Source organism: Balaenoptera acutorostrata, chromosome 2 (genome assembly GCF_949987535.1).
Source record: "Balaenoptera acutorostrata chromosome 2, mBalAcu1.1, whole genome shotgun sequence".
Classification (NCBI taxonomy): domain Eukaryota; kingdom Metazoa; phylum Chordata; class Mammalia; order Artiodactyla; family Balaenopteridae; genus Balaenoptera; species Balaenoptera acutorostrata.
Genome location: NC_080065.1, coordinates 184,334,488 through 184,362,095, shown reverse-complemented (window position 1 = coordinate 184,362,095; position 27,608 = coordinate 184,334,488). Strand labels below are relative to the sequence as shown.

The 27,608-nt window shown below is 59.5% G+C and overlaps 1 protein-coding gene across 11 annotated transcripts in view; it reads left to right on the top strand.

Moving 5' to 3' along the window:
* The window catches only part of TCF3 (transcription factor 3), a 35,964-nt gene extending 8,713 nt beyond the window's left edge, over nt 1–27,251 (top strand). Inside the window, exons 4-19 of one of the 11 annotated variants that reach the window (XM_057539920.1) lie at nt 10,224–10,297; nt 10,466–10,544; nt 13,269–13,336; nt 14,606–14,735; nt 15,431–15,480; nt 16,697–16,799; nt 16,882–17,051; nt 17,136–17,268; nt 17,678–17,736; nt 17,838–17,916; nt 18,708–18,781; nt 19,141–19,299; nt 19,374–19,476; nt 22,007–22,136; nt 22,335–22,570; nt 24,859–27,251. In XM_057539920.1, coding sequence (XP_057395903.1) covers nt 10,224–10,297; nt 10,466–10,544; nt 13,269–13,336; nt 14,606–14,735; nt 15,431–15,480; nt 16,697–16,799; nt 16,882–17,051; nt 17,136–17,268; nt 17,678–17,736; nt 17,838–17,916; nt 18,708–18,781; nt 19,141–19,299; nt 19,374–19,476; nt 22,007–22,136; nt 22,335–22,570; nt 24,859–25,001 — 1,790 coding nt within the window. In that variant the 3' untranslated portion in view covers nt 25,002–27,251. Of the gene's footprint in view, nt 1–10,223; nt 10,298–10,465; nt 10,545–13,268; nt 13,337–14,605; nt 14,736–15,430; nt 15,481–16,696; nt 16,800–16,881; nt 17,052–17,135; nt 17,269–17,677; nt 17,737–17,837; nt 17,917–18,707; nt 18,782–19,137; nt 19,300–19,373; nt 19,477–22,006; nt 22,137–22,334; nt 22,571–24,420; nt 24,648–24,858 lie in introns of those variants that run through there. The other 10 variants (XM_057539922.1, XM_057539921.1, XM_057539918.1 and 7 more) reach the window with 10 other exon arrangements.
* Nucleotides 27,252–27,608: the final 357 nt, after the last annotated feature.

Here is a 27,608-nt window from a genome sequence, read left to right as displayed (position 1 = left end):
GCTGGCTCTTTCCAACCTCCTCCAAATGCGCCGTTTCAATGGGCATTTACACGTTAATCATGGGCGATCATCTTTCCAAAAGCAGATTGGCCAGATGAGTTATTTTTTCATGAATTTCCGATCACTACCCCCTTTTTTTCTTGGATTTAGTGAACTTTTTATTTTGAAATCATGATATATTCACAGGAAGTTGCAAAGAAATGTGCAGGGCGGTCCTGCACACCCCTCCCCAGCCTCCCCAGCTGTCAGTCCTGCACGTCCCTCACGTGACACCAAATCAGGAGGCTGACCTTGGTACGATTTACAAGAGTTTATTTGGATTTTGTAGTTTATTCACAAGCTCTGTGTGTACACGTTTGTGTGTGTGTAGTTCTGCTTGGTTTTATCCCGTGTGTAGTGCCATGAAGCCACCACCATGGTCTGTTCAGAACTGTTCTATCGCCCCATGACCTCCCACCTGCTGCCACTCACCACCCACCACACCTCACCCTGGCGACCCCTGATTTACTCTTTTCCATCTTCCCAACTTTGTTGTGTCGAGAATGTTACATACATGGAACCATACAGCATGGAACCTTCTGAGATTGGCTTTTTCTACTGAGCACGGTTCCTTGGAAATCCCTCCAAGTTGTTGGCTGGATCAACAGCTTGTTCCTTTTTATTGCTGCCTGGTGAACTTTTTAACAACAGCAACAGTAACACTTACCAATGACAACTTATGTCGACATTTGTTGAGCGCTGTATGCCAGGTACTGAGCCTGGATTGTTTATTCTGAGTCCTCAGTCCTCACAGGTTGGTGCAATAAGTGTGATTGTCATCCCCATTTTACTTACGCTAAAGCTGAAATTCAGAGTTTATTAACCATCCCAGCTAGCCACCCAGTGTTGTCTCCCTGTAGTGTCTTGTACTCCTGCACTATGCTGCACTTGTTGATTTGTAAGAGCTTTTCATAGAGGAAGGATGTTAGTCTTTTGTGATCTTCAGCCTTTTCCCTAAGTTTTCATTTATAACCGTTGTTGATGATGGAGACTTTTAATTTGCCTCAGTGCTTTACAGGTTTCAGTTTTATGTTGTCAAGTCTTCTATGTTGTTCTAGCTTTGGTGCCATTTCTGCAAAATCCTTGAGAATTAGATGACACAGTCCATTCTGCATTGCAGATGTGACAGTCATGAATGTGCCTGTTCCTCATTCCATCAAGTTGAAGAATATACGGGAAAAGATGCTGGAGGGCAGAAAAGCATGCCTTTGCAGTTCTTGGCAGAGCAAAGAAGTGAAAAATAAGTGGGAGGTAGAGAACCTCAACAGTGAAGTGATCAAGGTTGAGCTTATGCAGCAGTTTCTGGCCAAGGGAACACATCCAGCTCACCTGTGGGACTGCTCAGAACACACACCCCTGGGCCCTGGACCCAGAGACACTGATAAAAAGCCTGGGATGGGGCCTGTAAGAGCTTCCAGGCAATTCTGAGGGGCACCTCCAGTTAGAAGCACTTACCTTTAAAGGCCATGCCTTGTAAAAGAGATCATACCATTCTTATAAAAATTGATCACATACTGTGCACAAAAAAAACCTGTAACATAAAAAAAGTGACCAAAGTATAAACCGTATTCTTTGAGAACAATGTGGTAAAACTGGAAATGAAAGACCAAAAAACGTAGAAATAAGTAAAAAGCTTAATGACTTGGAAATAACAAAATTCCTTTTCGTTTACCTCTTGGGTTAAAGAGGAAATTAAAACAGGCTAGACAGAAATCAGCAATAATCTAAACACACTGAAACTACAAGGTGCAGCTAAAGCTGTTTTTAGGGAAGAATCATAGCCTTTGACCGTCTTCAGATACAATGAAAAGAAAAGGAGTAAGCATTTAATTTAGGAAGTTCTAGGACAACGGAATAAACTCAAGAAAACCTTTCTTGGTGGTTCGAAATGCCTTAAAGCATTTCCTAAATTGCCATTTACCCATGAATTTTTGTCTCATCTTTTTAGCTTCCTGTTGCTACTTTAGTACTACCTGGTGTCAGTTACTGTAGCTTTTTAGAATTATTATTAAATTTTTCTTTTTTTCTTTTTCTTTTCTTTTATTTATTTGGCTGCACGGGGTCTTAGTTGCAGCATGTGGGATCTTCATTGCCACATGTGGGATCTTTAGTTGTGGCATGCGGGATCTTCAGTTGTGGCATGTGGGGTCTTTAGTTGCAGCATGCAGAAGCTTTAGTTGTGGCATGTGGGATATAGTTCCCTCACCAGAGATCAAACCTGGGCCGCCTGAATTGGGAGTGTGGAGTCTTAGCCACTGGACCACCAGTGAAGTCCCCTAGTTACTGTAGCTTTGTGGTGTTTTTATAGTCTTCAGTTGTTGTTTTTCAGGTCCGCCCCCCCCCCCATATTCAGACGTGCTGATTCTTTTTCATGATCTTTAGAATAACTGTTATGTCTCCTCCCCCATCCCTCCGAAACAAACAAACCTACCTGTTGGGATTTTGATGTTGTGTTAAATTCATAGGTACATTTCGGAAGAACTGTTTGTGTTTATAGTACTGCATTTTCATGCTGTAAGAACTTGGTGTCTTCTTCCTTTACTTAAGTTTTGACCCTTAATATTAAGTTTTTAAGATAAACTTTGAAAATGAAAGCATAAGGCATTTAGCCATTTTATAGTTTTTTTTCTTTCCTAATTTGCTCACATACTTTTTCAGTGAGAGTTGTTTCTAGGTGTTTTAGGATTTTCCATGCTGTGGTTTGGGGATCTTTTTTACCATATTTTCTACCTGGTTGCCTCCTGACATCCCCTAATTATTTGCATTCTTCCCTTGGCTTGGTTTTCCAGGTAAATCATCCTCAGGCCTCTTCCATCCTGGTGCGGAGGCCATGTGCCTTTTCACATCAGCAAGTGTTTCTAGAACCACATTGGGTGTGTGCTGTTTGGCTTCTTGTCAGCAGGACCGGGCCTGATCCTGGCTGTCGATTCGAGATAGATCTCTCTGACTGTCTGTGTTTATCATGTTCAGGGCGTTTCCTTCTCGTCCTATATGACCATCCACGCAAGTGATTGGCATCACTGTGGTGTGTTGGGTGTCTCAGGACAGCCCCTGGTTTTCTCCTTCCCCACGTCCTGACGCTGTCCATTAATGGTTTTTCTCACCCCGATGCTCCCTGAATTTTGGGTTTGGTCCATATCCTTGTTTAGCTGCCAGACCAGATCTGCCAGCATCCGTTTTGCATTTTGCTTGTGTTCCCATGTCGTGTGGCACTGAGGCTTCTTGTGGCTCCCTGCCATGTTTCTGCACCAGTTTCTCTGGAACAGTCTCCAGCAAGTGGGGCCCCCCATTCTCTGGGCACTGGGGAGCAGACCTGCCACCCTGTTTGCATGCGACACTTTGCCCAACTGCTTTATTTCTGCTACGGCGATTGGCCTGTTGTGATTTTGTCCACTCCTCTTGTCAGTTCTAGCATTTTGTTAGGGGGGAAAAAAATCATCCGTTTCAGGCACATTTAAAAATGGTTCACGTTGCATTCTTTAATAACATATGAATCCATCCATGTCTCAGTCCTGAATCTACTTATTCTTTCTTTTTGTTCCCTTGTCCTGGACCCAGCTGTCTCGTGTCTGTATTATTGACTTTTTTCCCAAGGAATCTGCTTCATTGACGAATCGATGTTTATCAATTAACTACTTTTCTCTCCACTACTTCTATTTAATTTAATTAATTTATCCATTTTTTTGCCGTGCCGTGTGGCTTGTGGTATCCTAGTTCTCTGACCAGGGATCGAACCCGGGCCCTGGCAGTGAAAGCGTGGAGTCCTAACCACTGGACCGCCAGGGAATTCCCCACTACTTCTGTTTTAATTCCTCCCGTTTTTTTAGTTTTTCTTTTCTTTTTTTCTCTTTTGACTTCTGAATCGAAGGCCCGTTTGTTTATCTCTGGTCTCTCGCTCAGTAATCATGTTGAGGGTTATAAATTTCCCTCCGAGGACCACTTTGGCCATATCCCGTTGGTTTCAATAATGCGTATTTTCATTATTATTATTATTATTTTGTATAGATTCTTGGTAATTTTTAAAGCACGTTTCTCTTTGAGTCAGGTTCTTCAGAGATTTCCAGTTTCCAGGTTGGCCGTGGAGTGTTTATTCCTCGATTGGCTAATTTCTAGGTCACCGATGCAAAAGTCACCGTGGCTTGGGCTGTGCTGCTGTTGGGGAGATGCAGGGCGTTCCTACTCTCCTGAAACGGGGGCCGCGTTTGTCCTTATTCCTGAGGGCTTGAGGGATAATTTGACACGGAGCTGTGAGGTCTTCGTCTCCTGCCCATCACGTTTAGACTTCTTATTTGTTCAGTGTCAAGGACCCAGGGCGGTGGGATGTTCTCTGTGGGTCCAGCCCACTGTTGACAAAAACCCACCCTCTATTCCAAGTGAGAGCTTGCGCCTTGAATTCAGACTTTTCTGTGAACGTGACGGCCCCTCCTTTTCACTTGCATTGCTTGGTATATCTGTGTGCAGCAGATTGTCTTCCTGAGTCACTCGTTCCAGAACTGTTTTCTGTAGGTGCTGTGTTCTCAGCTTTCAAAAAAATTGAGTCTGCATCTGTCTTATTATACTTTCCATGCTCTTATTTTAGGTTTTCCCGTCTTTATACTTTTTCCTTGCAGTCGTGTCTGGTGTCTTTTCTTGGGTTGGGTGTGGAAGGCTGTGCTGCTGGTGGTTCTAATGGTTTTAGGGAATGTGCTGAAGCCTCACGTGTCTGGCTCCTTCCGCCTCAGAAGTGAAGTCACATCTTGTTGTCCTGCAGGAAAGGGTTCTTCCCCAACCCTTCTGTTTGGTATAAATACTTTGCCACGCTTTAGAAATGTTGTTTCTCTTTGTTCGCAATGTTTGTATCTGGCTGAGAAACACGTGTCCTTATTGTGTTCATTCTGCCACTTAGGAGGCTTCAGCCTCCTCATCTGGGAAGCGAGGTTGATGGCAGCCATTTAAGGGTTCAGTGGGATAAACCACAGGAAGTGCCTGGAGCAGCGCGGCACCTGTGGGCTCTGGTGCCCCGTTCTTGGGATGGCGTCGAAATTCCACTTAGTTTAACTTAATGCGCGGCCCAGATGTGCTCAGCCTCCCTGCACTCGCGGAGTCTGTGCTGGGACTCCCCTCCCTCCCTCGGGGATGTTCTCCAGGGAGGGGTGCGGCTCTGGATGTGCACCTGGCGCCTGCCCCTTGTGAGGGGCAGCGGGTTGGGGGTGGAACTCCCGGGGCCTCGCCTTCCTTCCCTCAGCTCCAGCCCCGTGGGTTGTGTCATTGTGCGTTGTGTCATTGTGCGCGCGGAGCCTCCAGGGAGTGCGTGCGTGTTCTTCCGGGTTTTTCTCTAGCTCCAGGTTTGGGTGTTTTTCCTGTTCCTCCCGGGATGCCGGCTCTGGTGTCTGGGCTCGTGTTAAGCCCTCGTGTCCGTGGTCTCAGAATCCCCCCTTCCCCGGTGTTTGGGGGCGTCTCCAGAACCCACCCTTCTGTTCGATCACCTCTTCTGCATTGTCACTTCTGCCTCGCCGCCTCTGACGCTGCTTTTAAAATCTCTTGTGAATTGGCAGCAAAAACTAATTAGTTTTTCCTGCTTTCGCTCTTCCTCTCTCCCTGAAGCCTTATCTTCCTTCTATTCCACGGCACCCACAAGCTCTGCAGTTTCCTTGATGGTGCATGGTGGTGGTCTTAGATATGCGACCGTTTCCTGGGATAAATCCTAAATCTGTGAATGTCCATCTTCTGTGTTCCGTGTTTGTTTTGCCCTGGGCCTGTTTCTTGCAGGGAGGTCCCAGCTGGGATTCTGAGCTCATATTTGGCTGAGCAGTGGGGTGGGCGAGATCCTCCCATCCTCGCCGTTGGGTAGAGGGGTCCCCCTTGAGACTGAAGCAGGATGGGGTCTTTCTACTGTTGCTTTGGTCACGAATCTGAAATTCACAGGAGGGAGGGGGCAGGGCAGGTTCTGCAGCTGGGGGACCCCGTTCCTCTGAATTACCACACATCGGTGGGCCCCCCACCTGAGGGCCAGCTCCGCCCATTGGGGAAGCCTCTGGGGTTGGGGGGTTGCTGCTCCGGGGGTTCAGGAGAGGTTGGGTTGGAGCCAAGCCCTGGTTTGGGGGACCATCTGCTCTTGGAAATGGTGGGCTGTGCCCTCCACTCACTTCCTCTCCAGCCTCAGATCCGCTTGCTTGGGCGCAGCTCCAGGTCCGCTGTCTCCCCACCCCCACTTTCAGGGGCAGGAACGGCAAGGGCTGTGGGCGCTGTGAGCTGCTCCGGCACTTTCCTCCAGCCACTTGGAACCTGCTCCCTCTGGCGGGAGCTCCCTGGGGCCCTGGAATTCCTACCAACTTTTGCAACTCTGAAGGCCAGAAACAAGTGTAGCTGCTGTGAACACGGAGGGGCAAATGAAAAAGGGGGCGCATAAAAGCGATGAGAGGGTCTGGGTTTAGGGCATATCGTGCATCTCCCCACAGCATTCCTTCAAGTCTGAAGTGATGTAGGAGTTCAGAAGTTGCCCCAAACATCACAGGAAGAGAGGCAAGGACCCCACTGGCCCGTGCAGGGAGGCCCCGGCCCACTTGAGGAAGGGCTTCCTCCTGACTCACACCTGTGTTGGTCTTGCCCCTCATGAGACCCCAGGTGCTGCTGAACAGGCCACCATCCCGTTTCTCGGGGATTTTAATTCTAAGGGGAAAAAGCCAGAGGGGGAGCTGACAGCCTTGGGGAGCTGATAGCGGCAAGAAGGAAACACTTAGGTGAGGACCGGCAGACGGCTGCCCTTCGGTGCTGTTCATTTTTTCTCAGATGTGATCACGGTGCACGGTGGTTATTTTTATTGTTGCTATTTTAGTCTTTACTTGGGGGGCGGCACGTCCAGCACAGCAGCCGCTTAGCCGCACAGGGTCATCTAATCGTGCGTTAATTAACATCGCATCGAGGGGGGAGCTTTTTCCGCCAGTCCCGTAGTAGCTGCGTGTGACCGCAGGAGGATGGCGCCGCCGGAGGCCGTTGTGATTGGTTAGTTATCGGAGCAGTGAAGAGGCCAAAAACTTACTTGTCGAGGTTGTTTGGGGGCCAGCCCTGTTCAGGCAACGCTGGGGACAGGGGGCCAGCAAGGCGACCTCCCTGACGGGGGATGAAGGATTAGCAGGTGTGGGGACCACTGGGGCAGAGCTTGGGTCGGGGTTGGGGATCTGCTCACTTGTTGGGGGGAAGGGAGGAGTGAGCTGGGGGCAAAGGGCGGTCAGGGAGGGGTCTGATCTTTACCCTGAGAGCAGTGGGGAGCCATGGGAGAGGCTAGAGGGAGGGAGGAGAGGCAGGTTTTGCTTCCGGAAGCTCCATCAGGCTGCTTGGGGTGGAGTGTGGGCAGGGAACCTGGGGTGGGGGGGACACTGCTGTACGGATGGGGCTTGACCCAGGGGACACAGGGCCGAGCCAGGCTCTGATCCGAGGCCACGGGGGTGGGGGGCAGTGGAGTGAGGGAAGGGGAGAGGACGGCTCCCGGGATTTAGCCCGGGCACCCGGGCGAGGGGGTGCTGACAGAGCTGGGGCTGCAGGACGAAGCCCCTGACGACCATGGCTATGCGACAGGCTTGTGGTGGCAACGGTGCAGGGCCATGCCTAGGCCCTGTGACCACGTCTTCCCCCCACTCCAGGTACCGAAGTCTGCTAGTCTGGCTACTTTATATGGAGGGACTGGCTCCTGGAATCTTCTCCATGCCTGGGTCAGCAGACCTTCCTTGTAAAGGGCCAGACAGTTTCTACTGCAACTGATCTCTGCGTTGTAACCAACACCGCTGTATACAGGGAACAAACGTCCATGGCCATGCGCCAATAAAACTTTACTGACAAAAGCAGACAAGGGCCAGACTTGGTCTAGTCACAGTTGGCACACCTGCCCTGGAGGAGTCAGCCAGGACGGAGGCCACTCAGAGGGGCCTGCCCCCCCATGTCATCCAGCCAAGGGGGTGTCCGGCTGGAGCCCGGGCTGGGCAGGTCCAGCTGTGCCACACTGGTCATCCTGGCGGCGGCAGCCCTCACGGTGGGCGGTTCTGTCACCCGGGCTGACTCGGATCAGATCTGAAACTCCGAGGGGCGGGCGGTGCCCCTGGGCACACCCAGCCCTCTGCTCCGTCCATCTCCCACCTCTTCCTGGGGGCAGGGCCGGGTTTGAGCAGAGAGATGACCTTTCGGGGGCTGCCCTGCCACCACTTCACCTCTAGCACTTTAAAAAGAAAAAATTATACTGCGACAGCAACGTCTTATTCTATTAGTACATTTTAATTAGAACGTGAACAAGAGATGTTATGAATATTCATGATTGGGTTATTAAAATGCATAATTAACCAGTGGGGGGTTAATAACTATTAATGGCAGCGGTGGGGGAGGGCCCATCCCTCTTTCTGTCGTCTCGTCTCGTCTCATCTCCAGCAGCGGGGAGGCTGGGGCTGGGTGAGGGGGTTTTTACCAGAAAGGGCAGAGCAGGGCCTGGTTGCCTCTGCCCGAAGCTTGTGGGGCCCAAGTTGGAGGGGTCCCTGGGTGTCGGCCCCAGGAGTGCCCGTCACCCTGCCAGCCCTCGGGGGGGTAGGAAGGCCTGGCTTTGGCCTTGGACCTGGCCTCCTGCTCTTGCTCAAGGGTCCTGGCGACTCTGGGGCCCTTGGTGGATGCCCATGGGGGTGGGGGACCCAGAGCGGGACAAGCTCGTGGGTGGGCACCGGAGAGCGAGGGGATGACAAGTAAGTGGCTGTGGAGGGAAACTGGGGCTCGGGTGCTGGCCCTTCGCCCAGGGTCACCCCCCTTCACCAGCTGCTCTCATCCCCAGAGCCCAAGTGAGGACTTAGGACCTTGGGGTGCAGACACCCCAAACCTGGCGGCAAATGTTAGATGGATTTGTGGAGACCATGGGAGCTCTGTCTGACCCCCTACCTGCCAAGGCAGCCCCCAGCTCCCCATGGTAATCACATTGGAAATTTTTTATTAGAAAACAGAATCTAACCGAGGTATATGAATATTTATCAGACTGGGACATTAATATGCATAGTTATGCAAATCAGACAGCAATTAAACACCAACTCTCCAGGGGAATGATTAACTCAAAGGCACCAAAAGAGAAAGATGCAATTTAAAAGAAGTTTCTGGTACAGATGCGCAGAGGAGGGCCGGGTGAAGGATTCCGGTCAGGTGTTCGGGATGTCCACCACGTGGGGTCGGGGGTGGGGTGGGGCACGTCCCCTGGCACAGATGGCAGGGCTGGGCACGGCCTCTCCCGCCCAGCCTGGCCTGGGCAGCTTTGACTCGGACTCGTATGTGGACACCCCCAGCCCTGCAAAGTAGGGCGTGTTTGTGACCCCATCTGCAGAGGAGGGAAACTGAGGCACAGGTGGGAGGGGCCTGGGGGCTGCTCCCATTCTGCTTGTCCAGGCCCTGAGCCCCGTGGCCCCCGATGGATGGTGTTGGAGCCCACCCGGCCCGGGAAGGGTGCAGGCCCCTGTGCCTGCCTGCTGGGAAGATCTGGGTCCTGGGCTGGGCCCCTGGGCGAGTGTTCAAGGAGATAAGGGCCCTGCCCTGCCAACCCTGCATCCAAGGTCCTTGTCCCCACGTGGCTAACCCTGCCACACCTGGGCCTCCAGCCCCGCCTATCTTACGGGATTGGATTCCTCCTTCCCTGCCCGCCAGCCAGCCTGTGCCTGGTGGGTAGTCTGCGGCAGCTGCTGCTGTTACTTCAACAAAGGGACGGCCCCGCCCCTCGAATTGGCGGAGATGGGAAGGGGGAGGCTTCCACTCTCAAGATGAGATGAGAGATCATCCCTCATCCCCATTCCCTGACGCCTTCATGAGCCTGGGCCAGAGGGAGGGACTTGGGCCTGGAGAGGGAAGCCCAGAGTGGGAGTGAGGGCTCCGTCCAGGGTGGGCTGGGGGCTGGACGGGTGGGTAGAAGTTTGCTAGCAGCAATGGCAAATTTGCCAGCAGCTGGTTGAATTGTTTCTTGGGCCGTGGACCCGGAGGTCTGCTTAGTGCCTGTGTGTCCGGGGTGCTTGCCGCTGGCAGGGGTGTCACCATGGGCAGTGCTAGGGTGGGTGCATCTGGACGGGCTCCAGCACCAGGCTGGGTTGGGAGGGGCCTGGAAAGCTTCCCAGGTCGAGTGAGGGCTCCCCGAGGCAATGCGGCTGGTGTGGAGCGGCCGGGGGCCGGGCCCCTAACCCTGCCTTCCTGCCCTGCAGGTCTCGAGGACCGGCCCAGTTCGGGCTCGTGGGGCGCCAGCGAGCAGAACAGTTCCTCCTTCGACCCCAGCCGGGTGAGGAGCCCGTGGAGGCCTGAGACCCTGGGGTGGGGGTGGGGGTGGGTGGGCGCGAGGAGAACCCCCGGCCTGGCCTGCAGGGGCTTTGGGCTCTGTGGCGCGCGGTCGCGTCCTGGCCCGGAGGCGTCCCCGAGCCCCCCTCATCCCTGCCCGTCCCCCCCACAGACCTACAGTGATGGCGCCCACTTCAGTGAGTCCCACGGCACCCTCGCTTCGTCCACATTCCTGGGACCTGGGCTCGGAGGTGAGTGTCCACGTGGTCCCCGCCCCCACCCCCCTGCCCGCTCGGTTCTCGAGCACTGGGGCTTCCGGGACGGCCACCCAGAGCAGAGGACACAGGTGGGGACCAGCCAGGTGCCTGCTGGGAAGTGGACTATGTAGTCCCGACAAGCCGAGTCTGAGGCCGGATGCCTCGCCTGCTCTCCCCAGAGCACCGGCATCCTGACCGTGAGAATCAGGATCGGGACCTGGACGAGGGTCCCCTCTCTAGCCCCAGTTTCCCGACCTGCAGGGATGGGGATTCTCACAGAGCCTTCTGCGTAGCCCGTGGTAAGGACTCATCTGGCTCCCCAGGCCCGAAGGCCCACCCCCATCTCGCAGATGAGCAGACTGAGCCTCAGCGAGAAGGGACCCGGCCTCCGGGACCCTCAGGGCCTGGTTGGGTGTCCGAGTGCTGCCCCTGCTGAGCCTGGGCCCTCCCTGTTCTGAGGGAGTGTTGGGGTGGCTGCAAGGCTGGCATCTCTGGGGGTTCAAAGGGGCCGGGGGGGTGGGTCAGCTCCCGCTTTGGGGCCTGGGCTGCGCACTCCCGGTGCTCCTGAGACATGAGGTCCTTGCACATGACAGCCAGGTGAGGTAGGCTCCTTCGGCGCCGTCCCCAGCGGTTCCCAGGCCGAGGTGCATGGCGGCGGGGTTGGTGGCTGCTGGGGGAGGTGGGTGAACTCTGGTTGCCGGGCCCAACCAACCAGTGGGGCAGCCAAGGCCGGAGGGCCTGGGGTCCAGCCCTTGTGGGCTGGTGCATGGAAGGAGCCAGACGGGCGAGCGGGGCCTGAACGCAGTCCCGGGCAGGGAGGGGGAGCACAGCGTCCGGCACCCACTGTGTCTGGCGGGAGTCCGTGTGCATCTCCAGGACCGGGAGGTGAGGGCTGGCCGGGTGGCCCGGGGTGGCCTCTGCACCTGCCGCGACACCGGTTCCCCTCTGCTGTTCCTTCCTCCGGCTTCTTCCTGGCACGGGCAGTTCCCACAGCCAGGCCTGGTCAGCAGGGCCCAGAGCCCAGCTGTGTCACACACCCACCACACACCCCAGTGGCCGAGGAGCTCAGAGAGTGCAGCAGGGAGCCCAGGCCAGGCCCAGCGAGACAGTGGGGAGGTGGGCGCAGTTTCGCCCTCCCTGGACCCTGGTTTTCTTGCCCGTGGACCGGGGCTGGCGATAGCCATGGTGGGGCAGCGGGCGGTGAGTGCCAGGCCCAGGGGGCGAGGGTCACTCTGTTCCCGTGCGACCCCCAACCTGGTCGAGCTCCTCCATGAGACCTGGTAGTTCTGCTCTTGGTGTCTGTTCTCCTCCCCCCTCTCATACCCTGATGCCCGGGCCCGGTGCATGGCTTGGGCACCTGCTGTATACCCACAGGGCTCGTGGTCCTCGCAGGTCCCCTCCCAGAACCTGTGCTTTCTCTCCTCGCCTCCCTCAGCCTTCCTTTCAGGATGCCCCTGCTTGGTGCCTGCTGTACGCAGGGTCGAACCACAGCAGCCCCGCCCTGCAGTGGGGAGCCCAGAGCCCTGGCTGGGCCGGCCAGCTTTGCTTCCCACGGCCACCCTGGGAAGGGGGGGAGTGCACCCTCTGGACTGGGGGCGAGTCCCCTCTGGCCTCCAGGCTGTGGTTTGTTCATCCCTAAATGGGCCCCGTGTCGCCTGCCCTGAGCTTGGGCTGGTGGGCGTGGCCTGTGGGGCATCTGGTGTGTTGGTAGGAGCATGGCCCTTCTCCCTGCCCCCTAAACAGCGTTTGCTCCAAGAATCCACTTGAAATTGTCCTTTTAAAATCAAGGAGAGAGGGAATTCCCTGGTGGTCCAGTGGTTAGGGCTCGGCACTTTCACGGCCGAGGGCACAGGTTTGATCCCTGGTTGAGGAACTGAGGTCCCACAAGCTGCGCAGCGTGGCCAAAAAATAAGTAAAAATATTCAAAAAATAAATGGATAAAGCGGAGAATTTCCCCCCCACACACACCCAGTTTGAGAATAAACCAGATTAGTCAGTCAAGCATTCTGATTCTTTGCTCACGGTAAGGCTGGTTAAGGTCCACCCTCAGGATAGGTGCCCAGCTGAAGCCAGAAACAAGCCGAAATTGTTCAGGTACTGATGGATCCAGGGACCTGCTTCAGGCGAGGCTGGATCCAGGTGTTTGTGTAGCTGCAGGAGTCTGTTCACACCAGCTGCTCTCTCAGGCAGGCTGTCCCCCCACAGCTCGGTCTTGCCCACCCACACAGAGGAAGGGCTTGTTCGCACCGAGTGGCTTGAATCAGCGTCCCCAGGGATGTCACATGCTTGTTCGTGAGCTGACCCTGTCCAGGAGCTGGGGAACGAGCCCAGGGCCTGGGTGCTGAACCTTGCAAGATACCAGGGACCTCGACCTGTCTGTCCCCTGGGAACCCAGCACCCTGGGGAGTTGACACCTCATGACCTTGAACAGAGGAAACCGGAGCTCGAGGAGGGCGGGGGTGGGGAGCCGAGTCAGTGCTGTGCCGCTTTGGGGATGGGGCATGTGGGGGCCCTGGCGGGTTTGCAGAATCCTCTGCGGGTCATCCGGGGATAGCGTCTGGCTGGAACCCCACTTGTCCCTCGGCTCCTCGCCACTTGATGGGGAGACCAGTGTCCCACCACGGTTTTCAGTGTTGTGCACTTGTGGAGCGCCTGCTGTATACGGGCATGTGTCGGCTTCTGGGTCAGCTCTGGGTGATCCTCCTTCCTTTTCCCCAGGCAAGGGCGGCGAGCGGGGCGCATACACCCCCTTTGGGAGAGACGCGGGGGTCAGCAGCCTGACTCAGGTGAGGCTGCGTCTGCAGGGTGGGCGGGGGAGGGCGTCGGCGGCCCTTGGAGCCTGGAGAGCCCCTGTCTCCAGACTAGGGAGCAGCGCAGGTGGTTAGGGACTGGGGGGTACCCAGTGGGGGCCACAGTCACCGCTTGACTTCTCACCCCACCTTGTATTCCCTAGTTTTAATTTGAAACAAATTCGTCCCAATTGCCTCTTGATCTGTGAAGGCTCGGCCAAGTGCTGGTCACTCTCCAGCAGTCGCTGAAACAGGCCCAGGCCCTGGGCCAGGCCGGGTGGGTTGTCGATGGGGAAAGGGGAGGCTGGGGTCCAGCCTGTGGCGCCCTGTGCACAGCTGAAGGGGTTCCAGGAGACACCTGCCCGCCCGCCTGCCCCCAAGTGGCAGACAGGGAAACCGAGGCCAGCCCGGCAGCCGAGGCCTGACCCTCGCACCGTGCCCCCGGCCTTGTGGTCCAGCCTCGGCACAGTCCCCGGCCTGGGCGAGATTGTCACCCGTGGCCACCCCCCTGGGATGCTGACGGGCCAGTTGCCTGGCACAGTGGTCCCTTGTGGCCTCCTGTCCTGGTCCCCGCTTGGGTCTCTCTCCCGCCCCACGCCCGAGGGCTTTATTCCCTGCCCCTGCCTGCAGTCCTGCAACCTCAGGGTGCAGCTAGGCCCTGCTGCAGGCAGCGCCGCCTGTGTGCACACTGGGCCTCAGCCAGGTCACAGCCACTGAGTGCCCACGGGGCCCCAGGTTGTCGGCCAGGGGCAGAACTTGCATGGCCTTATCTGTCCCGATGACGCCCCTGAGCCGTGGAACGTCTGACATGCCCATTTCACAGACAGGAAAGCCGAGGCTGCAGCACTGCGCCTCGAACCCCAGTCACCGTTGTTCTCCTGGGAAGAGAGTCTAATGTCTGCGAGATTAAACCGTTTACCTTAAAAAAAAAAGGGGGGGGGGGGAGGCTTATGTACAAAGTAAAACAAACAGATTCCCTTGACACCTGAAGCATAGTTGTGCCCGTTTAGCACCCAGACAGCGACACATCTTCAGGCTTGACGGTGTTTCTCTTCCCGTCTTTTTCCTTCATGAAAATGGCAGTGGGTAGTGTCCTAGATCAGAGAAACGCCACCAGTGTCAGCAGGGAGGGACCTATGCCCCAGGTCACTGTCACCCCAGGACCCTGCCATTGGCCTGGACCTTCACTCTTGCCTTTGTTGTTTTAAACCGGAATGGCCTGGGGGCTGGGCAGGGGACCGGCTGCTAACCCTCCCCCTCCCTCAGGCCGGCTTCCTGCCCAGCGAGCTGGCCCTCAGCAGCCCGGGGCCGCTGTCCCCCTCGGGCGTCAAAGGCGGGCCCCACTATTACTCCTACTCTGGTCACTCTCGGCGGAGAGCGGCGGATGGCGGCCTGGGTGAGTGGGGCGGTGGCGGGGCGGCTGGGACGGCGGCCCCTGTGGGTCCTAGCGGTCGCGTCCTGTGAGGTCGGGCAGCGCTGAGTTGGCATAGCGAGGGTCCCACAGCCCTCGGTCGCTTCCCCGGCCATACAAACCCTACGCACTGTGCGGTTCTGTCGAAGGACGCCTCGTTTAGCGAGGTTGCTTTGATTCAGTGACGCTAAAGTCACCCACCCAGAAGTACACAGGTGCCAACGTGGGCCCACAGCGAGGGGGACCGGGACCCCGGCTTCCCATCTGGGCTGCACTGGAGCCGGAAGGCCGGCGGCACCTGGCAACCATGGAGGCGCCCAAGCCAGGGTTGGGGCTTAGCAGTTTCGGCGAGGGGGGAGCTTGCAGGTCCGGGACTCGGCGACCGGGCGGCTGCCAGGAGCTGGGGCTCAAGGAGCAGGCACCGGCTCCCGTGTCCATGAACCCTGCGACCCGGCTCCCAGCACACACCCGCCCCCCCTGAGTTTGCCACATGGGCCCGAGGCTGGTTTAAGTCATTCTCTTAGTAGGGAAGCTTGGGGGTCTCTTCTCCGAGCTGCAGGGTGGGGCTGTCTCCCATCCCCTAGTGACAGGAGTGTCCAAGCGGGAAGGGCCCCCTGCACCCCTCCCTGTGGTGAGGGCGGGAGCCTGGCCGGGGGTGCTCACTCCTTTTGTCCCAACAGACACGCAGCCCAAGAAAGTCCGGAAGGTGCCGCCGGGTCTCCCATCCTCGGTGAGTTGTGGGACAAACGGGCTCCACAGGCCGAGCGCCTCTCGTGACCCCCTCCCGAGGGTGGGCCGGCCCTGCATGGGGTCTGACGAAAGCCCCATGGGCTCAGCTGGACTTCTTCCCCGAGGCCCCAACCCTGAGGTAGTCGGAAAGTCCTTCCTTGGGTCTAGCCTGGGTCCCTCCTGCTTTAAGAGAAGGTGGTTTCCTCTGGCCGAGGCGCCTCAGAAAGGGCGTGAACCGGGGTCCTGGAAGCAGGAGCAGGCGGGCGTCCTGGCGGCCAGTTAGAGGGTTTCCCGCCCCGTCCGCCCTGCTTGGAGCTGCCCTCTGTCCTCGCCCCGATGTCTGGTGGCTGGCGGGCTGCCAGGCCCAGCAGATGGTGCCGAGCCGTCAGCGGCTCCCAGCACCGTGCTCCCGAGACTTAATCACGTTGGGAGAAAAGGCAATTTGCTGGACTCCCCGGCTTGGCCACCACCCTCTCTGCTTGCCTTCTCTGCTGAGCCCCGGAGGCTGACCCGGCCCGTACCAGGCCGCAGGCCCAGAGGCTGTCTTAAGGCTCAGCTCGTGATGGAACATCTTGGAACATCAGAGCTGAGAGGCCCCTGAGCCCACTTTGTCCTACCATCTCTTGGCACTTGCACCCCGCTTTCTGCTCCAGTGTTGGGGCAGACGTGGCCATTTGACCCCAGCACTTTCCTGCAGTGCCCAGCCGATCAGGGTTGGCGCTGATCCTTGAAAGCCTTTGCTGTCTCACTGCTCTGGGGCAGCTGGAGCAGAATATTCACCTGGGGCCCTGCCTCGGAGGCCCCCAGGTCTTGTGTGATCAGGGCTGGGGTTAAGGCAGGTTCCAGTGCTGGGGGCAGCACAGCTGGGCTCTGCTGGATCAATAGGAGTTTACTGGATTAAGGAGGGAAAAGGCAGTCTGGGCTGGGGGTCCAGTCTACAGAGGCCTCAGGCGCAAGGCTGGGACTGTGGGGAGGGCAGGAGGGTGGGGGTGAAGAAGGAACAGCAGAGAGGTGATAACACGAGCAGAGCCTCAGATGCGGGGCCGAGGTGCGGTTTTAGAGGGAAGGTTTGGAGAAGCACAGGGAAGTGGGCGGTGGGGTGGACAGCCCTCCAGGTGGAGGGGGAGACCCAGGAGGGGGAGCTGCGGGGCGGGGGCTGGCCAGTCCCCACCCTGCCCGGCCCCTCCTGCCTGACCATGCCCGCTGGCCCAGCACAGGTGTACCCACCCAGCTCAGGTGACGACTACAGCAGGGACACCGCCGCCTACCCGCCCACCAAGACCCCCAGCGGCGCCTACCCCGCCTCCTTCTACGTGGCAGGTGCTTGGGGGCTCGCCCGGGTTGCCTGGGGCGGGGCCCGGGCTCCCTCTGCCCCCCCACCTCACCATTCCCCTCTCCGCAGACGGCAGCCTGCACCCCTCGGCCGAGCTCTGGAGCCCCCCAGGCCAGGTGGGCTTCGGGCCCATGCTGGGCGGGGGCTCGTCCCCCCTGCCCCTCCCGGCAGGTGGCGGCAGCTCCGTGGGCGGCAGTGGCAGCGGTGGGTTTGGCGGCCTGCACCAGCACGAGCGCATGGTAGGCCCCGCGGGGTGGCCGTGGCAGGGGAGGTGTGTGGGCAGTGCCCCGTCTGACCCTTCCTACCCCGTCCCCCCCACACAGGGCTACCAGCTGCATGGAGCAGAGGTGAACGGCGGGCTCCCGGCTGTGTCCACCTTCTCCTCGGCCCCCACGGGCGCCTACAGCAGCGTCTCCAGCCACACGCCCCCCGTCAGCGGGGCCGACAGCCTCCTGGGTACGGCCCCCTCACTCCACACTCCCGGTGGGCTCAGGATCCAGCCCTGGGTATCATCATTAACCGCATCCCCCTCGCCTGGCTCGGGCTCCTCGGGCCTCCTCAGGTGTTTCAGAGTGGCTCCTCGATGAGTAGGTCCCACTGTTCATTTGGGGAAACAGAGGCGCAGCGAGGGGGCTGCTCACCCCGAGCCCCACAGCCTGCCTGTCCCCAGAGCACTGTGGAGGCGCGTGGTGAGGTGTCAGGAGACGCCCGACTGAGACCAGGGCTGCCCAGGGCCAGGCTGCGGCATCCGTGCAGGCAGCTGCGTGCAGACGGGAGCTCCCCGTCGGCCGGGGCGAGTAAGCCCAGCCCAGGTGCTGGGGCTGCTGCATCCCAGAGGCTGGGCCTCACCTCTCTCCACCCACAGGCTCCCGTGGAACCACGGCCGGCAGCTCTGGGGACGCCCTTGGGAAGGCGCTGGCCTCGGTGAGACTCGGCATGTGGTGGGTGGCTGGGTCGGTGACCCAGGAGGCTGACTCCTGACCAGCCACGTGGTGGCCCTTTCTCTCTCCCTGTCCCCGTCACAGATCTACTCCCCAGACCAGTCAAGCAATAACTTCTCATCCAGCCCCTCCACCCCCGTGGGCTCCCCACAGGGCCTGGCAGGTCTGTGCAGCGTGCTGGGGGAGGGGACTGGGTCTGCTGACTGTAGCCCCGGGTGGGCGGGGAGCTGGACAGACCACATGCCTCAGAGCTCAACGTTCCCATGGCCGTCGAGGAGAGCTCCCTAGAGGATGGGGGGCTTCCAAGCCAATGCTCCTAGGTCACAGCAGAGGCAAAGGTCAGGAGGCGCGACACAGCAGGCTATGCATTGTGAGCATGAGGGGCAGATGGGATCCAGCGGGGGCCTGGGATGCCACCTGGACAGAGGCAGAGCAGCCGGCCCGAGGCTCCCGCCTGGACTCCAGGACGTGGGCATGTTGGCGTTTATTCACCCCAAAAGCTGTTAGGCACCTACTGTGTGCCTCATGTTCGGCTTTGCTAAGGGGGCCGGGTCCCCTGTCCCTAAGAGGGTGCAGCCGGGGCTCAGCCAGGGGCTGCGGAGAAGTGAGGGCCACAGGTCTCCGGAGGGCGCACAGGCCCGCACGGTGCCTCTGGGGCTCCAGTGGGGCAGGACTGGGAGGAGCCACCTGCCCCGTAGGTTTTGCATTTGGAGAGACTGAGGCTCAAAGACGTGACCTGCCCACTGGGTTCACACCCCAGCCTGGCAGAGCTGTCGGGCCAGCTGGGCTGAGATTCAGACGTGGGGCCCTTAGACTGCCTTGTGGGCGTGGGAGCCCCTGTGGCCAGTCTGGGCATCACAGCCGCAGATTCCCAGCCCAGCCTTCCTCCCTCCCTGGGTCAGGCTGCACAGACACCGCTCCCCCCACCCACTTTCGCGCATCTGCCCCTTCCAGGGACGTCGCAGTGGCCTCGAGCAGGAGCCCCCGGTGCCTTATCGCCCAGCTACGATGGGGGTCTCCACGGCCTGGTGAGTGTCCTGGGGGCCAGGGAGGGTGCACCCTCATGGGAGCGCAGGGAGCAGAGGTGCTTGTGAACACACAGGGACACCCGTTTGGGGTGAGGGGTGGCTTCGCATGTCTGCCACGGCCACGAAGCCACATCCTATAAGAGGTCTCAGGTGTTGTGGAAACAGCAGAACGTGCGATAGGACAGGTGCCCCTTGACCAGGTTAAACTTGTCAGCTAATTTGTTGTGAAGAGGATCCAAAGCTGGTGGGTGGCCAAAGCTGTTGCCGTGGCCTGTGGCCCGCGACGGGCAGCTAGGCTGTTGGCAGCTGTATGGGGTCCCGGCAGCCCAGGCACCTCACCCCTTTCCACCCCACAGCAGAGCAAGATGGAGGACCACCTGGACGAGGCCATCCACGTCCTCCGCAGCCACGCTGTGGGCACAGCGGGGGATGTGCACGGAATGCTGCCCGGCCACGGGGCGCTGGCCTCGGGCTTTGCTGGCGCTGTCATGCCACTGGGTGGGCGGCACGCTGGCCTGGTGAGTGCTGGGCGAGGGCAGGCTGGGGGGGCGGCCGGGGCCAGGCCAGCACTGATGACCCCCCTCGTCCACAGGTGGGCGGCAGCCACTCGGAGGATGGCCTCTCCAGCAGCGGCGGCCTCGTGCACAACCACGTGGCCCTCCCCGACCTCTCCCGGCCGCCTGACTCCTACAGCGGTAAGTCCCCGTGACGTCCCCTGCGCAGGGGTGGCTGCACCCCAGGGTGGCCCGTGCCGTGGGCCCGCCAGTGGGCGCCACTCCTCCTTGGAGCCACATTCCTCCTCTGGAAAATGGGGACTGAGAGCCACCCACCAACCTTCCCGGCGGCCTGTGGGCTCAGGACTGTCCACCCCCATCTCCAGTTGAGGAAACTGAGGTCCAGGGGAACTAACTGGGCACCGGTGCGGGGGGGGGGCAATGCCCCCTGCCACATCACCAAAGCCCTACCTGGCCTGGTGGCAGGATCCCACAGGGGTGGGAGGGGCCCTGCTGCTTCTGGGGTGGGTTGGTACCTCTCTGTTCACCTGGTCAATCGGGAGAGTCCCAAAAGGCATATATGTTTAGCGTCCATTGTGCGTCTGGTACTTTTCTCGGCACCAGGGAACAAAACAGATAGGGCAGAGAAAGGGGGTGACTTGTGTGGAAACTGGAAGGTGAAGTGAGCGTGTCAGGATGAGTGCTGAGGAGAAAGTTGTGGGGGGGGGGTGCGCTTGTGCAAAGGCCCTGGGGCAGAGCCGTGCCTTGTGTGCTGGAGGAACAGCGAGGAGGCCCGTGTATCTGGAGCAGAGTAAGCGAGCGAGGGGGAGAGAAGGAGGAGGGCAGGGCCGCGAAGGGATGGGGGAGGGGATGGGGCAGGTCGTGCAGGGCCTTGGGGAGGACTTGGGCTTTTACCCCAGGGAGGTGAGGGCCCTGGAGGGCTGTGGGCAGAAGAGGGGCGGGGCCTTGCTCAGGTGCTCATAGATGCCCTCTGGTGGCTGCTGCTGGAAGGACAGACTTGGGGGGTGGGGCTTGGGTTGGACGTGGGAAACAGGGCAGAGGGGACTGCTGGTCCAGGAGGAATGGTGTGGGTGGATGCTGTGGACCGGCCTGCGAGGGGCCGAAGAGGGGCAGTGGTGGGCAATTTCCAGGTGCTTTGAAGGACTTGCATATGTGGAGGAGGAGGTACGGTTCCGGTCTGTAGGTGGGGGTCTCAGGGTCCTTGGCACACGGTGGAGTTGATGGTGGGGAGCCTGGGCAGGTCCCAGGTGGGGCAGGGTCTCAGGTGGGGTCAGGGTCCCGGGCAGATCAGGGGGTGCGGGTGCTGAGGGGCCTGAAGGAGGGTGCACTATGTCGGATGCTGCGTTGAGGGCCCCGTCAGGGCAAGTGGGGTGGCGTTGGAGTTCTGGGGTGTTAACTGTCCAGGGAAGCAGAAAAATTAGCGAGAGGGGGTGAAGTCACTTGGCACGAGGTTATCCACACAAGGGGGTAACGGTGGCAGGTTTGTGCATGCCCACTGGGGTTTGGGGCCCTGGGTCTCACAGGGACCTGTCCCAGGGTCGCTGGTGAGACCAAGGCCTGGAGAGGATCCAGGACTCCACCCACCCTGCCCCCATCGACCTGGTGAAAAATACGCCGTGCCACATGCTGCGTGCATTTGACAAGGCCCCCTGAACCCACCACACAACCCTCATGTCCGCCTGAGGACCCTGCAGCCCCAGAACCAGCCTGACTCTTGACTCGTGCTTCCGGGGTGTCTAGATTTTGTCACTCCACACCTGGGTGGCGTCTGGGGACATCTTCGGCTGTTACAGGGGCAGGGATGCCGCTCAGCCCCCACAGGGCCCAGGACACCCTGGCCTGGTGGCAGCAGTGCTGAGGGAGCCCCCAAGCTGGTCTCTTAAGCACTGCCCCAGTCCTGCAGTTCAGCTGCGGGAGAGCCCAGGCCACGTGGTGGTTTCAAGCAGCTGTGTGCCCTCGGCCACAGGTCTCTTTATGTGGCCTGGGGGTTTTGTGAGTCGTTGTCCTACTGGGTGGCTTTCCCACCCGACTGCTCACTCAGCTGCCATGCAAGGACCAGCCCTGGCCTCACGGGACACTAGGTCCCGCCCCACCCTGGGCCCACGCGTGGGTGCTTTCCCGAACCTTCGGAGCGTGTCTCCTGGTGGCGGCTGTGATTCTGGGTTGGAGGGTTGCTGGGCACACACGTGCCTGACTTTTCCAGATAAGGCGGAAAAAGTGCTTTCCAAAGCGGTCACCCCCACAAAAGATACTCAGACCCGCAGCATTTCCGCATTTCCTGAAGCGATGATGCAGATTGCAGGCTCCCGGGGGCCCTCCCTGCTCCCCTCAGGCTTCTCCATCACGTCTGCACTGACTTGTAGCAGTTCTTGCGGATCGTGGGGACTTGCCCTTTGTTGGCTTGTACGTGACAGCGTCTTCTGTCCATTGGCGCAGCTGCTTATTTTCTTGGTGATGAGAAGTTCTCAATTTTGATATATTCAAGTTTATCGATTTCTGTTTCTTTTGAGGACAGCTCCTTAGCGTTTTAGGAAAGTTTTCCGCCCCTGAGTGGCCACGACATTTCGGTGCACTTTCTTCTGAAGGCCTTTCGGTCCGCGGGGCCTGGAACGGGTGCCCGCGTGTGGCGTGAGGCCGGTGTCCCGCTCTTGGTGGGCTTCTGGGTGGCTTGCCGTTGCGAACGCAGGCCCCTGACTCCGGCCCATTGCAGATCTCGGGCGCGGCGCCGCCCCGGGGCCCGGCGACATCAAGCGGGAGGAGCAGGAGGACGAAGAGAATGTGGCGGCCGACACTGCCGAGGATGAGAAGAAGGACCTCAAGGCCCCGCGCGCCCGGACCAGGTGCCGCCCCCCACCAACCCCCCACAGGCCGGCTGCGCACGCGCACGCCCGCCCCCCCACCCCACCCAGGGCGCACGCACATGCGCACGGGGCCCGTCAGGGCGCCCGCGCACACGCTCGGGGCGCCGGCTCCCGAGGCCGCGGCAGGCCCTTGCCCGGCCCCGCCTCACTGTCTCCCTCTGGCCCCTGGCCCCGTAGCCCGGACGAGGACGAGGACGACCTTCTCCCCCCAGAGCAGAAGGCTGAGCGGGAGAAGGAGCGCCGGGTGGCCAATAACGCGCGGGAGCGGCTGCGGGTCCGAGACATCAATGAGGCTTTTAAGGAGCTGGGGCGCATGTGCCAGCTGCACCTCAACAGTGAGAAGCCCCAGACCAAACTGCTCATCCTGCACCAGGCCGTGTCGGTCATCCTGAACCTGGAGCAGCAGGTGCGAGGTCAGTGGGGGCGCCGCTCCCCTCCCCCACTGCTGCCCTCGCTCTCCCCTTCTCCCTTCCTGGAGCCCACCTCCCCTGCGTGACATCCCCCGCTGTGACCTTCCTCCCTCCCCTTGTGACCTTTTCCTTGCAGTGACATCACCCCTGCAGTGACCTCCCCCTGCTGACTTTCCGCCTCCTATAGTGATCAGCCCCCCTTCAGTGACTGTTTCCCATTTCCCTTTTCCCTGCTGTGACTATCCACCCCCCGTGACCATCCTCCTCTGCAGTGACCGTTCCCTCCTCAGTGACCATCTCCCTCCTGACCGTAGGCCCTCTGCCTGGCCAGGCCCCATTGCCTCCTCTAGTGGTTTTTTTTGGCCGCGCTGCGTTGGCAGGCGGGATCCTAGTTCCCCAACCAGGTATTGAACCCGCACCCCCTGCAATAGAAGAGGGGGAAGTCTTAATCACTGGACCGCCAGGGAAGTCCCATCCCATTGTTCCCTCTGAAGTGAGAGGAACAGACTCTGGACTCCTAGCCCTGTAGCCTTGGGCACTTTGGCACAGAACTGTGTTCTCAGACCCCAAAGACCCCACCTGCCCAGCCCTTCCTTCTGAGGAAGCCCGAAGCCCGGCTGGCAGGGACTCGTGTCCCTTGGCTCCCAGAGACTGTCACTGTCACTCTCGCTCTGAGCAGACACTTCGTGGGGCGCCTGAGCCCATCGGTCCCCACATGCAGGTGGGGTTCACCCCTCACCCCCAAGGCTGAGGGTCAGGGAGGCTGTGTGACTCCCTCCAGCTGATTCCTTAACGCCCCCCACCCTACCCCCGCTGCCCCGTTAACCCATTCTCTCCTGCAGCGCTGTCGCTTGGACCGGAGCTAGGGCCCTGGCCTGCTGCCCACTGTCCCCTGAGCTCTGGGGTTTCCGCGTCTCCACGGCGGCGTGGGCGTCACGCCGCGTCCGCCCGCCTCTCTGCTCTCTGCCCCCCGTGCTCCCCCACCCTGGCCGCCCACCTCCTCACTCCCACCGGCTGCCCTCCTTACCTCGCACTTGCGCCCGAGCGCTGAAACGGCAGGGCTGCGACCCGGGCCTTTCATCCCCCACGGCCCCCGTCGGGACTTGAGGGAAGAAAGGGGCCCCGAGGCCTGTCAGTTTGGTCTGCACGCTTGTCCTGAGCTCCGGCCGCCGCCGCCGCCCGCAGGGGTCGCTCAGGCCCGAGGGCAGGGTGGGCGGGCAGGACGGGTTCCCAGGGAAACAGGCAGATGGAGAGGTTGCTCGTGCAGAGCCCCACGCTGCGCCCCTGGGGGGCCTGAGCTGGGGTGTGGACCCCGTGGTCAGCTCTCTGAGCCCCCGTTCCAGACTCGTTGGGGGGACTCAACACCGTGCCCGCCGCCCAGCGGTTACAGCACAAGTGCTAGGCCCCAGGGGCCTGCGTGCAGGGCTCAGGGCGGCCACTCCAGGCCCAGCTCTCAGGCAGCCAGGGTCCAACGTGGGGCAGGTGCAGTCCTGTGGCGCCCAGGCATGAGGGGTCTCCAGGCTGTGAGCTGGTTTGCTCCTGTAGATTCAGTGTCCCGAGCTGTGGGAGCCCCAGGCCCAGCTCTCCTTCACCCAGCAAGCAGCTGCTCTGAACGGGGAAGGTCGTCATCTCGGGGTTGGGGGGGTGGGGGCATGGGGCCTCCCTGCTTCCTGGCCAGTCCTGGGTACGGCGAGCGGGCGGGGGCAAGGGCTGCGCCCAGCTCCCCGCAGACGCGCGGGTGGGGGTCAAGGCCCCGCCTCCTGCCAGGCATACGGCATGCGCACTCGCAGCCAGCGGGTGCCCTCCCCACGACCCCTGCCCAGGACTAACGGGGCCCCGGTGCTGTGACCCAGCAGTACGGAGGAGGTGCTGTCCCTGGAGGAGAAAGACCTGAGGGACCGGGAGAGGCGCATGGCCAATAACGCGCGGGAGCGGGTGCGCGTGCGGGACATTAACGAGGCCTTCCGGGAGCTGGGGCGCATGTGCCAGCTGCACCTCAAGTCGGACAAGGCGCAGACCAAGCTGCTCATCCTGCAGCAGGCCGTGCAGGTCATCCTGGGCCTGGAGCAGCAGGTGCGAGGTAGGCGCCCGGGCCGGCCCCGCCCCGCCCTCCGCCCACCGGGGACCTGAGCCGCTGGCGCCCCCCGACGCTCATCCTGCTCTGTAGACCCCCGGCCCGCATGGCCTTCTCGGGGACGGGGACAGGTCAAGAGATGGAGCAGCCGCGCGGGGCCCCCGTGTTCTTCCTCCCCTGGGGACCCTCTCCCACAGTGCTCTCCCCCTCCCCCCAGAGCGTAACCTGAACCCCAAAGCGGCCTGCTTGAAGCGCCGAGAAGAGGAGAAGGTGTCCGGCGTGGTCGGAGACGCCCAGATGGTGCTGTCGGCCGCCCACCCCGGCCTGGGCGAGGCCCACAACCCCGCCGGGCACATGTGACGGGAACGCCGCCCCGACGAGTGACGCCACCTTGGTCTAACCTGGGACAGTCACGCCAGGCGCCTGGTCCCCACCCCACGCAGCCCGTGGTCAGCCTTGAGCCAACATCGCCTTGGGGGCTCCGGAGGCAACACCACCGCCAGGTCTCTGGCCTGATGGATCCTGAAACTGAGTCTCGGCCCTGCTGCCCAGGCCTGGGCGGCAAGGAGCATTGTTTTTGGTTTTGGTATATACACGTTGTCAGACAAGAAAATGAATGCCTTAAGTATAAAACGTGAAGACTCAAACATACCGTTCACAGGAGGGAAATGCTGTGCGGAGCCAGCTTGGTCGGCAGCCACCAACCAGCAACTTGTGCCTACGCCTGAGAGGTTTTTTTGTTTTTTTTTTTTTTAAGGAAAATAAAAGGAACCTTAGTTATGAGAGTTTTTTTTTTTTTTTTTTATATACTGTAGAAGAAAATTAGAATGCCTTTGGTCTTTTTTTTTTTTTTAGCTTTTTTTGCGTATGTTTTCTAAGCAACAAATTTTTTTGTATAAAAGTCTCATGTCTCTTGCTATTTTTGCTGCTGTTTCTAGAAATGAGCATTGCATTTCATGATCAACAAGGTTATTAAAAGTTGTATTAAAAAGACCCCAGGACTTCCCTGGTGGTCCAGTGGTTGACTCCGTGCTCCCAATGCAGGGGGCATGGGTTCAATCCCTGGTCGGTCCCACGTGCCACGTGGGGTGGCCAAAAAACTTTAAAAAAGATCCCTTGTAAACTTGAGGTGAGGTCCCCTTCCCCGCCCGGGGAGCCACGGGACCAGGGGTGGCAGGTGCCGTCCAGTTCAGGTTCTAGCATGGGGGGCTTGCTCTTGTGGTTTTGCTCCCTGTGAAGTAGTGGGTGGGCCGTTGCCTGGTGGGGGCCTCCCCTGCCCGATCCGCTCCCCTCCCTCAGGAAGGGGGACACCCTGCTGGGGCACCTCCAAGGAGGCAGGGACACTCCCCTGTCACACAGCCGAGGATCCTCCCCGCAAGCAGCTCTGGTCCCCCAGGCCCCTGCCTGCGGCCTGCCAGCCCCACATCCCTCCAAGCCCTGGGACCTCTCTCAGATGGGACTTTGTGAGGACCAGCATTCCTGGGCCCGGGGCCCGCGTTGCTGAGCATGGTGCTGGGGGGCCTCCCTAAACACCGCGCCCTTCATTCTCTGAACTCTGGCACAGAAACCCCCTGCTCCCCAAGTGGCCATCCTGACGTGGACTGGGGAAGTTACAGGATCCCCCTGCCCAGAAAGGCCGCCAGGCTGTGTGACAGGGTTGACATCCGGTTGCAAACCAGGAGGGTGAGCCGCCCTCAGGCCCTGGGCGCCAGCTCCCAGGCCTCCCCAAGTAGCCCTCTCTCCCGTGTGTTCAGGGGAACCCACTTGGCCTGGGCTGTCCCAGGTTTATAAACAAAGTCCAGGGCGGTTGGTCACCCTACGTGTCACCTGGGCGTGGGGTCAGGCCTGCTGGGGTCTCACCTGCCCTCCCTTTACCCCCTGCATAGAGGCCTTACGTACCCCCAGGCTGGCTGCGCGCACCCCACCCTACCAGTATCCCAGGTGTCTCCCCCAAAACCCCACCCTCCCTCCCCGAGCACCAGGGCGGCCTGACTCCTCAAGACTGGAACTCCCCACGGCTGGGGGCCGGGTGCCCCACGGGAAGCTTGAGGGAACCCCAAGGCCAGCACGAGCGGGACATCCCAGCTTGGGGCCGGGGCCACCTCCAGGTCCCTGGGATCCCCTGGGGTCTGCCCCTGAGACGGATCAGGGGACTCTCCTTGGTGACTCCCCTGGTCTGTGGGTCTTGTCTCTCTTTGGGGAACCTGCCTCAGTTTCCCTCTGCCTAGGGCCTAACCCAGAGACCCATATGGGCAGGGGCCGAGGAGCCTCTGCGGCCCCCAGAGGCCCGCAAACTTTTGAACTGTGTATTACATATATAATTTAAGTTTTATATATTTTATATATATATAATGAGATTAACCCAGCACGGGAAAAAGTAGCCTTGGGGGAGGGGAAGAACCACAATTACGGGGAAAATTGTGCTCTGAGTGCCTCAGGATAACTGATTTTTTAAAAAACAAAAATTTTTTTAAGTAGAATAATTTTATATAAGTGTCAACACAGCTGGCTGAATTCTTTGGGATTTTTAATAACGATCCTCTTTAAAGTCGATTTGGAGACCTGTACATAACAGCACTGTAGCAATAAATGTGACATTTTATGACAATACTCTGCTGTCCCTGGATCTTTCAGCTGCTGTGTGCTTACAGATGAAAAGAGGGGTTGGGAAGGTGGTGCCCCCGGTGTTGGTGTTGGCGTAGGCGCTCACTAGGTGGCCTGAGTACATCCCACCAAGGATGACCTGGGCGGGTGTGGGCTTATCCGCACTGTGCATCTCCTGGACAGCTAAAACAGCTCGGCGGGCGGGCGGGCGGGGGGCTTGGAAACCATAGGAATCTGTTCTCACACATTCTGGAGGCCAGATGTCCCAGGTCCAGGTGTGGTAGGGCCGCGCTCCCTCCTGACGCCCCGCCCCCCAGGAGAGTCCTTCCTGCTTCTTCCAGCCTCTGGGGACCCCAGGTGTGC